At 45.8% G+C, this 12642-nt stretch overlaps 1 protein-coding gene across 2 annotated transcripts in view; it reads right to left on the reverse strand.

The window, feature by feature from the left end:
* Positions 1 to 12642, reverse strand: part of CRYBG1 (crystallin beta-gamma domain containing 1) — a 235500-nt gene that overhangs the window by 49748 nt on the left and 173110 nt on the right. For both annotated transcript variants that reach the window (XM_086317505.1, XM_086317506.1), the window contains one exon: positions 2506 to 4100. In XM_086317505.1, coding sequence (XP_086173631.1) covers positions 2506 to 4100 — 1595 coding nt within the window. The remainder of the gene's footprint in view (positions 1 to 2505; positions 4101 to 12642) is intronic.

A 12642-nucleotide genomic window follows, 5' to 3' on the forward strand; every position in this document is an offset into this window, starting at 1 on the left:
TAAATTCTAAAGCCAGTGAGATAAGGAAGAGAACTTACAAATGTTATCAGTTAATAAGGGATGTTCACATATCAGGGAATATATATTTTAAAAATTCTCACTGATCACCTCAAGGAACTTAGTCAAACATCAAAGCAGACCTTATGATGTAAATGGAAAACACTCTAAGTTAGCCAGTAAGCTACATTAAGGACAGGACACACATATCTGCACATTAAAGATTTACATGAAGATCAAAATACATTTTACAACCAAACTTTCTGTGCTATTAACTTCTGCTACCAAGAGTCACTACAATTAACCTGGTTCAAACTGATTAAAAGGAAGGCTCCTATAATTCATGTTGTAATGCCTTCATTAAGATGTGAGAAGGGAAAATACCCTGAAGTCTAAGAACCTGTGACTATAATATGAAAAGAAAATTCTCCTTATTCTAAACATACCGTTTTAAGAATCTCAACATTCAATACTTGGTAGAGAACTGAAAACATATTTTCTCTAACAGCATCAATAAACATGCTTCTTCATAGTGATTATTTTTCAGGGAATATAAAATAGTTTTAACTGTAAAATTTCAGATTCAAGTTGTTTTTATAATCTGAGCAACACTTCTACTTGAAATACAATCAGAGGAAAAACTAAAGGATCTGAAAAAAAAAAAAATCCATCAGTCAAATGGAAATGGGTCAAAGGACTGGAAAGAATTATTAAGTCTCCATTCCAATCGTTGGCCAGTTCACCAAGTGCAAGGCCATGTACAAAACAGAATTAAACTGAGCCTCTGGGAAAGGAAAATTCTAGGTAGAAAATAATTATTCCTTAGAAAAGGACATTTGGTTTAGTTCTATTACAGGAAACAGCACATGAAGATTTTCATGTAAGAGGCTTTGTTTGTTTACCCTATCCCTTAACAGTGTAACATTTCTGGTTTTTCCACGGGTGTATTCTGATTGGAAGACAAGAAGCGTCCTTAATCAGTACACAACAACATGTCTCTAAGGCTCACACTTAGGAGGTCTGAATGTTCAGTCACACTGGCCTTCTACAAATAATGGGCATCATTCACTCAGGTTATTTCTCCAAGGCTGCTCTTACAGAATAAATTGCTGACTCCATCAAAGTGCTCCAGGTTGGCAGCTGGGTGAGGTAGCTCAAGTTATTCATTAAGCAGGTTTTCCTCGTGAGTGTTTACCAAGCAGACCTCCTACTCTTAAGCTTACTTATCCAAGAATTCAAGCAGAATGAATCTGTTCAGTTCATGAATCATAATGTTGGGAAAGTCTCAGCTTTAAAAAATGTGTGAATATAGGAAAACACCTTGAGCAGTTTAGATACTCATTTTCACATTTGCTGACTGAGAGATAGGGGAGAGTTGGTAGGGAAAGGGGGAGTCTTGAGTTTTATAGGGTGCCCTCCCTGTCCTGTCTGCCTATACAGACTTTACTCACCATCAAGGCACAATCCCACTTCCTTCAAAAAAAAAAAAAAAAATCAACAGTGATTTCCTCCTCCTTTCCACACCCCCAGCCTTAGGGATGGTAACATTCATGTGGCAGTTTAATCAGATTATCACCTCATATAATTATTTGATTTGTCGGCATCTTGGGTGCTGGACTGTGCCATAAACTGTTCAAAGGCAATATACAGTGAATCACAGTTGTGGCTTTCCCCACATAGTTCCCAGCACACTACCATGCACAGAAGGTACTCAATAAATATTTGAAAAATCAATACACTTAACAGCACAGTGGTCACAGTCAGCTGTTGAACTTGATCCTTCTAATGTGTCCTTTCATTTGTCAAACAGCTTCCCAGTAAAAACACTAATTTTTCTTCAATAACTGAAAAATACTTTTTGATCTGGGAGCAAGAATATCACCAAACTTCCTAACATCATAAAGGGGAAGAAACAACGGAGATGCTTGTATTAGAGATTTTTTTTTAAGCTTTAGGCCAATAATGCACTAAGTTCCATAAAAGGTTCTGTGAATTCTTGTAAACGCACACATGTCAAAGTTACTGGGTGTACTGTACACACTAGAGTTTGCTCCCTGTTTTCAAATTCACTGCATTTACATTTTAAGAATGTTCCACCCAGGAATGCTGGTGTATATTTTGAATAAAGAATAGAATGAGCGCCAATCCAGCCACGTGGTCGTCTATTATGTAAATACTGAACCTCAAGAGATATCTTACTTTTACATTCATTGAACTTAAAAGCCTTATATTAATAGGAATTATTAATAACAACCGACTAGGGTCCTGAACGGGCCATCTTCTTAAACCTTAACTGTGTCAACTACTCCTTCACCATCTCAGTTTCACCACCCAGGAGAAAATTCAATGCACAGGCAGTTCCTCCACGAATGCAAAGACTCCGAGCCCCTCAAGAGCCACTGGGCTGGCCCAACCCAACTCTTAAGCTTACTTATCCAAGAATTCAAATAGAATGAGTCTATTCAGTTTATGAATGATAATGTTGCAAGTGACCCCGAAGTTACTTACAGGGTCACTTTCGTGGTCACCGTCGATCTGCCCACACCGAAGTGGTTCCTGGGCTTCAAGCCCTCAAAGGCGTCAGAACCTCCAGCCGATCTGCCCAAGTCTCTGCTTCGACCTCCGTCTCCCCGGCCATCCAAGAGGTGGGGGAGCGGCCCCCTCTTGTGCTCGGGCTTGATCTCAGGCAGTAGCGAGCTGCTCTTAACCGTGAGCTCCCGGGGGATGACTCGGGCCGCCTCCTCCCCGCTTTCCTTGGCGGCCGGGCTGGGGACGGGGTCTGGCGCCCTCTTAAGAGGGGAGTCCTTGGCCGTAGGCCGCGGGCCGCCTGCGGGCGAGGTGGGCACAGCCTCGGGGACGCGGCTCCGGCCCCTCCTCTTGGTGGGGGAGGAGGCGGGCGGCGGCTGTTTGCTCCGCTCCGGCTCCCCTCGGAGCTGCCCTTTGGGGCTGGGGCTGGACTTGGACTCCAGGCCTGCAGCGGAGGCAACGCCCCCATTGGGGGCCGCCTGCGGAGGAGATTTCACTTTCTTTTCTGCACAGCCATTCTTGGCGGCCGCGTCTGGCGCCACCTCGTCCTCGAACACCGTGTCGTCCCGGGGCTCACAGTCGGGCAGCGGCGGGTCAGCGCCGGGGGAGTCGGTGGATCTCTGCGACCGCCTCCGTCTCCCAGACCTGCGGCCGCTCGACCTCTTTTCCATGTCGTCGCAATCGCCGCAATCTCCCGCCCCCGGGCTGATCACGACCGGCTCGTCCACCTGTGCCGCCTCGGTCTTACTTAAGTAGATGTCCAGAGTCAGCACTTTGGCTGGGTGGGCGCGCTCGCGGGGTCGGCAGTCTTGCCCCGGGGGCTCGGCTTTGACGTTGACTGGTGCTGAGCCCGCCCGGTTCTCCGCACCCTCGGCGAGCGGGTCGCCCGGCGGAGCTGAAGAGTCCTCCGGGGCTTGGCTCAGCCCACCCTGGGGCTCCGGAGAGCCTCCGTGGGCACACAAGCGAGGGGCCCCGTCGGCGGGATGCTCCCCGGCGGGCGAGCCCGGCACGCCCCTCGATCCCTGGGTGGGCTCCTGCTCGCGGCCAGCACCGGGCGAAGCGTCCTCCCCGGGACTGCGGATGAGCGCCTCTGCGTTCTCCGGCTTGGAGGAGTTCTCTAATGAGGAATGCAGCTGCTTGGCAGTGGCAGTGGCATCTGGGAAGGTCTCTCCCTCTGCCTCCAGAGGTTCTAATTGGGGTGAATCACTTTCACGGCCCTGCTGCACAGCCGCTGCTGCATGGCTGCCCCGGCCAGGTGATCGCTTGGCGTCCGGGGGGGCTGCCTGCACGCAGCCCTCGGGGTGTTCACCCTCCGGCTCCTGGCACTTCTCCTGTGGGGAACCCTCCTCGCATGCGTCTGTTGGCGTTGGTTGGCCGCTCAGAGGTTGACTCTTCTCAGTCTCTCTTTCCGGGAGTCTGGAAGAGGTTACTTCTTTGGGAGAGCCTGGTTTGGTATTTGAGCTGGTGGGACTCTCTAACCCATTTCTGCTGTTCCTTCTCCTTCCGGCCGTGAACAGAGTGCCAAGTTTTCCCAAAACTGGCTTCCTTTTGTTCTCTTCTGGTGGTTGTGCTCTGGACTGAAAAATAAAAGGGGATGGGAGAGACAGATGTGAGAATCCTGCTTTTCCTATTAGTATTAATAGTAAGTATTAATAGTAAGTACATTATGGAACTACAAGCCAAAATGATAATAGGCTAGAGTTTCTAATTGAATGTGAGAGTTACATTTTCGCATTCATTCCAACAAAATAATTTTTTTCACTTTTTGAATTTTTCTCAAACACTATTTATGCTTGGTGCTACCGAAGAGTAACATTTCCTTTATCTATAGAAAGAAAATCATGAGAGAAAATTCAGAACATCCAAATAATCACCCATGCAAAATAAATAACTCCCAGTTCTATGTTTTGCTTTATACCTCGGTCGCTCAGTAGTGTCCCACTCTTTGTAATCCCTTGCACTGTAGCACGCCAGACTCCTCTGACCATGGGATTCTCCAGGCAAGAATACTGGAGTGGATAGCCATTCCCTTCTCCAGGGGATCTTCCTGACCCAGAGGTTGAATCTGGGTCTCCTGCATTGCAGGCAGATTCTTTACTGCCTGAGCCACCAGGGAATCCCATAAAGCTGTATTTTCAAACAGCCATGTCTGCCTACAGGGCAGCAGTAAACATGCTAAAGTATGTTAAAAGTGAAATTTTTCCCCCCTGAAATACCGCCACTTCTTTCTGTAGGCAGGAAGAAGAACGAGGAAAAACAGTCTTCTCTTTCAGAACAGAAAGAAGCCACTTCGGGTTCAACTGAAAAACCTTAAGAAATCGAGTTCAAGTACGTGGGTGTGCCCCCAGCCAAGTCAGAGGTTCTCAGAGGGCCAGGCTGCGCCGGTCCAGTGGGAGAAGCACGTGGACATTCAAACACCTGCTGGTCCCCAGGGAACACAGCTGGCCACTGCCCAGCTCACCCAAGAGGCTCTTTCCCGCGGGGTGTTCCTGGGTGTCAATATAGGGGCAGGTGCTGGAGGGAGGGCAAAGGTGCAGGGTGACCACTTTTGTAGGTCCCCCGCCATGGGTCACGGAGGACAGAAGAGCGCAGGACTCTCCCACGCCGACCTCGGCCAGGGATCGGTTCCTCAGCAACCCAATGGGCTCAGGGTCCGACCTATCCATGGGAAGGGCACCACCGCCCCCCCCCCGCCCCCCCCACCCCACCCCCGGCCACCTGCGAGAGCCGCCCAGTGCCCGTGCCCATAAAGGGGAAAACCCGTTCCTGTTCCATAGCCTGGGGCAAAACGGCCGGCACCTGGCACTGGCGCGGGAAGCCAGGAGCGCGCTCAGAACAAATCAATAAAAGCAAATCCGCCAATGGGCGCCCGGCGCGCACAGAGCTGATAGCCGAGGGGCGGGGCGGGCAGGAAGACGAGGAGACCCGCCTGCGAGACGGAGGGACGGAGCTCAAGCGGGAACCCAGCCTGGCTCCCAGCGGAGGGAAGTCTATTCCTGGTGACAAGCCCATTGAAACACAACCCCACACACATCTGGCTACAATAGATTTAATATTAAGATTACCTCTTCCACCTGAAAGCCAGGAGCTAGCTTGAGCCCCACCTTTTCCGAAAGGTGAACACTCAGGGCAGTTTTTACAATATTGACTGTTTACAAGAGAAGTTCCTGAATCACTCTTTAAAGCCTGCTCCATTTCATTTGAAGTATATGCAGCCAGTGGACTTTGGAGATGGTGGTAAACAGGAAAGACTAAGATAAAGCATGGAATTAACAGGGTCCACAAGCACTTACTGAGACAGCCCTGTTACTATACGCTGTGCTGTGCTTAGTCACTCATTCGTGTCCGACTCTTTGCGACCCCGTAGACTATGGCCTGCCAGGCTCCTCTAGAATACTGGAGTGGGTTGCCATTCCCTTCTCCAGGGGATCTTCCCCACCCAGGGATCAAACTCAGGTCTCCTGCATTGCAGACAGATTCTTTACTGAGACACCAGGGAAGCCCCCTCTTACTGTCACATCATGTAATTCTGTAACAGCAATGTGAGGTGCTTGTCACCCTACAGCCGAAAGGAGGAAAGGAAAGATCCCAGCTGAGAGACTTCAGGTATGTTATGTGTGGGGGCAATATCAGGATTCAAGCCCAGGTCCTCATCTTCCAACCCCAGCTCCCTCAACCCCACCCTACAGGACATGATGGTGCAATGGGCATCCCAAGCCAGAGTTAGCCCAGGGGAGTAGACTGCAGACCACACTTCCCACAGGAGCTCATGAGGAAGTGCTCCTGAATCAGATTTACTGACAAACTCCAGAGGTGATTCTTCAGGTGGGAGAAGCAGCTGTTGGGAACTTTGGAACTAAACAGCTACAGTGTGAGGAGACGGACAATGGAATGTTGTGGCCACAGAGAGATTTTGTGACTGAGTTGATATGCTTTTAAAATCTAGCCAAATTGATTAATAATTCAATTATTCAGTGGTTATATAAACAACATAGAAGAATTCACAGTGTAATTTAAGGGAAAAAAAGTTAAAATACTCATTTCTTAAGGAATATGTTTGGACTCTCTCACTATGTGTCAAAGGTATTACATGATTTTTAAACATAGTAAATCCTTCCTTATGTGCTAGACTTGCTAAGTGATTTATATAGATTCTTATCAGAAACTGTCCTTAAGATAGGTAGTGTTTTTATGCTCATTTGCCAATGTTTCTTATCCCTGCTTAAGGTCCCACAGTCAGTAGTCTTTTTAACTCTAGAAATGGAGCTCTTTGTCTCTGGTGCCTGGACAGGCCTTTAAACATATCCTATGGACTTCCTGATAGCTCAGTTGGTAAAGACTCCGCCCACAATGCAAGAGACCCCAGTTCGATTCCTGGGTTGGGAAGATCTGCTGGAGAAGGGATAGACTACCCACCCCAGTATTCTGGCCTGGAGAATTCCATGTTCTGTATAGAACATGGCATCGCAAGGAGTCGGAGATGACTGAGAGACTTTCACTTTCACTTTTCATGGACTTCCCTGGTGGCTCAGACAGTAAAGAATCCGTCTGCAATGCAGGAGACCAGGGTTCGATCCCTGGGTTGGGAAGATCCCTTGGAGGAAGGCATGGCAACCCACTCTAGTATTCTTGCCTGGAGAATCCTCATGGACAGAGGAGCCTGGTGGGCTACAGTCCATGGGGTCGAAAAGAGTCGGATAGGATTGAGCAACTAAGCATAGCACAAAGAAGTAGCCAGGAATAAGTTTGAGTCTTATTGGCTTAATTCTAGCCCGTGTCCAAAGAAAACTAGTGTACAAATTATTCTGTCCTACCAATGATGTTGTAATCAATCCATTTTTCCCATATAGCTGAAAGGTGTCTGATCAGCAGTCTTCTCTGTTCAGTACATTTTTTTTTTTTTCATTTTTGGCTATAGCTGTTTTTTACAAAATCAATTGTTCTTTGTAATTTGGTCTCATCAACTACTCGACTCCTCCTTCCCCCAGAGGAGCAGCCAGTTTGTCAACTGTCAAGCTGCTCTGTTTATTGAACTTACTTGAATTCCAAACTTTTGACGTGAATGTTCACAATAGCTTCATTCATAATGATAAACTGAAAAATAACTTAAGTGTCCATCAGCTAGTGAAAGGCTAAACTAATTGTGGCACACCTGGACACAGAATGCTACTCAGCAATACAAGGGACTGAACTTTAAAACCATGTAATGACATGGATGAATCTCATTAGCATTGTGCTAATTGGAAGAGGCCAGACTCAAAAGGTATAGAATGGTTCCACTTACATATCATTCTAGGCAATGTCTAGGCAAATCCAATCTATAATCATAGAAAGTACCAATAAATCAAAGGTTGTCTGAGGGTGGGGTGGGCAAGGAGGTGTGACTGGAAATAGGCACAAAGGGACTCCCGGGGATAAGGGCAGTGTTCTAAATCTTGATTGTGGTGATGGTTACACATGTGCACATAGCTTTCAAAACTCAAACTGTACACTTTACACGGTACAATTTTCATATGTAAATTATCTTAATGAAGTTGACTTAAAAATGAAGCTTTTTCCCTGGGAAGTAAAGAGCAGAAACATGGTCCATCTGGCTCGGGTGCACATTTCATACACAGTTCTTAATCAATGGGGGCCTCAAGTTGTTTCAAAAGCTACTTCTTTATTTGCAGGGGAATGCTGTCTTCCCCCAAGGGGCCCTGCATCTCCAGCATCAGATCTCCATGCAGGATCTTCTGAGAAGAGTGCAGAGTGAATCATTCCTCCTAAGTTCACAGTTATATCTTTGAGGAACAAACACCTCTTCTTAAAACAGGACACAACGTTTCTTTTCAGCCAGGGGTGATTTCACCCCAGTGTTTCTGGAAGAAGAATAAGTATGGTAGATAGAAGACAAAATGAGACGTCCTGGGAATTATCTAGAGGGTAGTTCCTCCTTAAGTAGGAGCCTTTGCACCTAGAGTCCTAAACCTATAGAATGGGAGGCCAGGTACCCAGCGTATTCGGCCTTGACTTTGATGGTCACCTGTTACAAAGGGAAATGCTTTGCAAAGAGGCCATGGGAGTCCATCAGACTCCTTCCTGCTTCCACAGGGCTCTCTTTCTCACTTAGTCAGGGTCCCGAGCATTCTCAGACTGTAGCAGAGCCTTGAAATCCTGCAGTCTCCTTTGGAGAGCTTTATACTCTGTCCTTTCTGCCCACCTGACTGTGTAGAACATGCACTTGGACTCCTCCTACCACCCTTGCCCTACTGGGATGAGCTCAGTCCACAAAAGACAGTGTTAGAAATGGTCCATGGATTGTGTGCTGCGATCTGTTTTAGTGTTCTTGTTGGCAAACATTCAGTTCAGTTCAGCTCAGTCACTCAGTCGTGTCCAACTCTTTTCGACCCCATGAATTGCAGCACACCAGGCCTCCCTGTCCATCACCAACTCCCAGAGTTTACTCAAACTCACGTCCATTGAGTCAGTGATGCCTTCCAGCCATGGCAAACATTACATGTGGCTCATCAGGAGGGGTGTGTATCAGTAAGGAGACCGCAGTGCTGTTCTCTGATTTTCAACCTTCTTGGTATGGCAGCACCTATCATCAGCAGCTGCCACTAAATAAAAGCTACATTGTATTGTTATACATAATTTCAGAGATCTCTATCTCCTCACTGGTGGGGAACCAAAAGTCAGGAAATACAGGATACATTGTTAATATGCCAAAATGTGCAAATGCAGGACATACAGGCAAAATAGTTTGTTGCTTTCTTGTTTTTTTCAGATTACCTTGAAGGCATTGCTTTAAATTCAGAAGTGTTTCACCTGAAATCAAACTTATATCATTAGTGTATTTTTAAATATTATACAGGAATGCTGTGGGCAATTAGCAATTTGAGTCTGAAACTCAGAAGCATTCAGTTTATGGAAAGTTACAATCCCTAGAAATATTACCTAATTTTTAAATTTTGTAGGGGATCAACAGAGAAGGCAATGGCACCCCACTCCAGTACTCTCGCCTGGGAAATCCTATAGATGGAGGAGCCTGGTGGGCTGCAGTCCATGGGGTCGCTGAGAGTCGGATATGACTGAGCGACTTCACTTTCACTTTTCACTTTCATGCATTGGAGAAGGAAATGGCAACCCACTCCAGTGTTCTTGTCTGGAGAATCCCAGGGATGGGGGAGCCTGGTGGGCTGCCGTCTATGGGGTCGCACAGAGTTGGACACGACTGAAGTGACTCAGCAGCAGCAGCAGCAGCAGGGGATAAAAGCCGACACAGACAGAGAGAGTAATTTTCTTTGATCCTAGTTACTGGTGCAGAGTGTGCAGTATCTCATCTGCCAGTCCCCAATCCCATGGACAGAGGAGCCTGCTGGACTACAGTACATAGGGTCACAGGACTGAGCATGCATGCATGCACCTGAAATCATGTTTGGAGGTTGAAGGAAAATATGTTGAGCATATTATTTGAAAATGTAGCTAATACATTATACTGTTTGAAAATAAATCATATTTCCCACCTTCTCCTTGCCTGGTGGAATAAGCTGCTTTTGAGCAAGAAAAAGATCTATTTGTATTCCCAACACCTAGCACAGGGACTTACAGTAGAGGTGGAAAACTATTTCATGCTACTAAAGAATTAGTAACCACCCCCTCCCTTCCAAAAGGGAGTCACCAACACCCTTTCAACAACTATAAACATGGTTGGGTCTAAACAAAACAAGAACAGAATGGAAACCTTTTTCTGCACAAGACTCAGTGTGGTCAAGAATGTGCAGCTCTGTTCTGTCCATGTGAGGATTCTGCCCAGTGATGCAGAATGACTGCTGGCACACAAACTTGAATTTCTTCAGGTTTACTGCTGGCTCCCAGCCTGCGTATGACCTAAGAAAGCAGATTAAGATCTTTTTACATGTATTCACATGTGCCTCCTGCTAAAATGTGGTCAGTGATATACACAAGTAACTTTTCTGGGGGGAAAACACTGTGATTCCCTATAAGCTCACTTTGTTGATTCTGAAAGATATTTTAGCTCTTTAACTCCAGTTCAGCCATGATGAGGAGTGAAACCAATGGTCATTATTATGAAAGATAAAATTGGCCTTGTCACTTTGATAATATTTTAGGTTCACAGCACATGTGTGTATGTGTTTGCATTGGCAAGGAACTTTTTTTCTGCACAGGTTTTGTAAAAACAGCCTAAGTCGTGTGGCTTAAAAAATATGGGAATTTAAACCACTTCACCCACCAACTTTTAAATGTAAAAACAAGGGTTAGAAAATTCTGTTCAATAAAAGCAAGATATACTTTTGAACCTTGTGGCCAGTAAAGGACAAAATTGAGGAGTGAGGAAGGGGGAGAAAGAAGAAATAGTCAAAGCTGAATAGAAAATCTGACGTTGAATTAGGTTACAAGACAAAGAAACATGAAGCTCCACTCTCTGATCTGAGATGACCTAGATGGGTGGGATGAGTGGGAGGGAGGTCCAAGAGGGAGGAGATACGTGTATACATATAGCTGATTCATTTCATTGCACAATGGAAATCATTGTACAACACTGTAAAGCAATCATTCTCCTGGGGGAAAACAATGATCTGCTCTCCTCCTCATCACTCTACCTTTTTGATAATGCTTGTGCTAATATATATGGCCCATTCTAAATAATAGAACACACACACAAAATGCAAAGGAAGACGTGTTCACATGGTGCACCTTGATCTACTAAACACTGACACTTTTCATTGTATCTTTTAAAATAGTTTTTCCACATGCTATCAAGTTCCTTCTCTTATGCTATGCTATGCTATGCTAAGTCACGTCAGTCGTGTCCAACTCTGTGCAACCCCATAGACGGCAGCCCACCAGGCTCCCCCATTCCTGGGATTCTCCAGGCAAGAACACTGGAGTGGGTTGCCATTTCCTTCTCCAATGCATGAAAGTGAAAAGTGAAAGTGAAGTCGAGCAGTCGTGTCCGACTCTTAGGGACCCCATGGACTGCAGCCTACCAGGCTCCTGCATCCATGGGATTTTCCAGGCAAGAGTACTGGAGTGGGGTGCCATTGCCTTCCCCGTCCTTCTCTTATAGTATACTAAATATAATTAAGCTACAGCCTAACACTTCTGGAGACCAAACTATGGACCTCTGTTACTACATTTGCACTATAATAGTGATTTCTTCTGTGGCTGATACGAGTGTAGACTAAGGTTTGCACTAAATGACCCATGGTTTAGACATAAGCAGGGCTCTTTCAAAAAGGCATAGAAAATTACTGCATTCAGTTTTGATCTATGTACAATTTCATGTGATGCAACCAACAATACATTGCCTCAGAACTTCAGAGCCTCTCGCTGCTCCCCAGTCTCTTGGGGTGCAGTGCTTGCCTGCCCCTGTGCTGTTTCCAATGTTTGTCAGCATCCCAGTGCCCACCCCATCCTTGCTGCTCACCACTGTTCTCCTTGATTTTTCTTTAATGTCTCTGTCCTTTCAACTTCATGTGACACATACTTCTCCACTTACAACCTCAATATATTCGTTTTTTTCTAATGATGTCACTTCAAAACAAATGACAATCATATCCTATTGTATATTAATAGAATTATAGGTATACTATTGTGTAAAAGAATAGGAGCAGACTTTCTTTTTTAACTTCCAGGTTTAACAGAGTCCTGAAAAAGAGGTGTTATTGAATATGAAAGTCATAATTTAGGAAAAAGTTGCAAGTTCATTATTCCAAAAGTATTTTCCACCCTTTCAGAGGGTTTAAAGAAGAAAATCTGGCAAAAGGCAGATTCTCAATGATTACTAGTGGAATGAATGAGTAAAATACACACACACTTTAAGGTCTTGCCTTCCTTTCTCATTAATCATGTGTCAGTGGCTTCACAACCAGGTTTCACTTTGTTTCTGACAAATAGTAAATGACCTAAAGACAATTCTTAGCTGGAACTAGTAGGAGCCTGGTAGGCTGCAGTCCATGGGGTCCCTAAGAGTCGGACACGACTGCTCGACTTCACTTTCACTTTTCACTTTCATGCATTGGAGAAGGAAATGGCAACCCACTCCAGTGTTCTTGCCTGGAGAATCCCAGGGATGGGGGAGCCTGGTGGGCTGCCGTCTATGGGGCTGCACAG

Source organism: Bos grunniens, chromosome 9, assembly GCF_055505025.1.
Source record: "Bos grunniens cultivar Pamir isolate PY7600 chromosome 9, Bosgru_T2T1.0, whole genome shotgun sequence".
Taxonomy (NCBI): domain Eukaryota; kingdom Metazoa; phylum Chordata; class Mammalia; order Artiodactyla; family Bovidae; genus Bos; species Bos grunniens.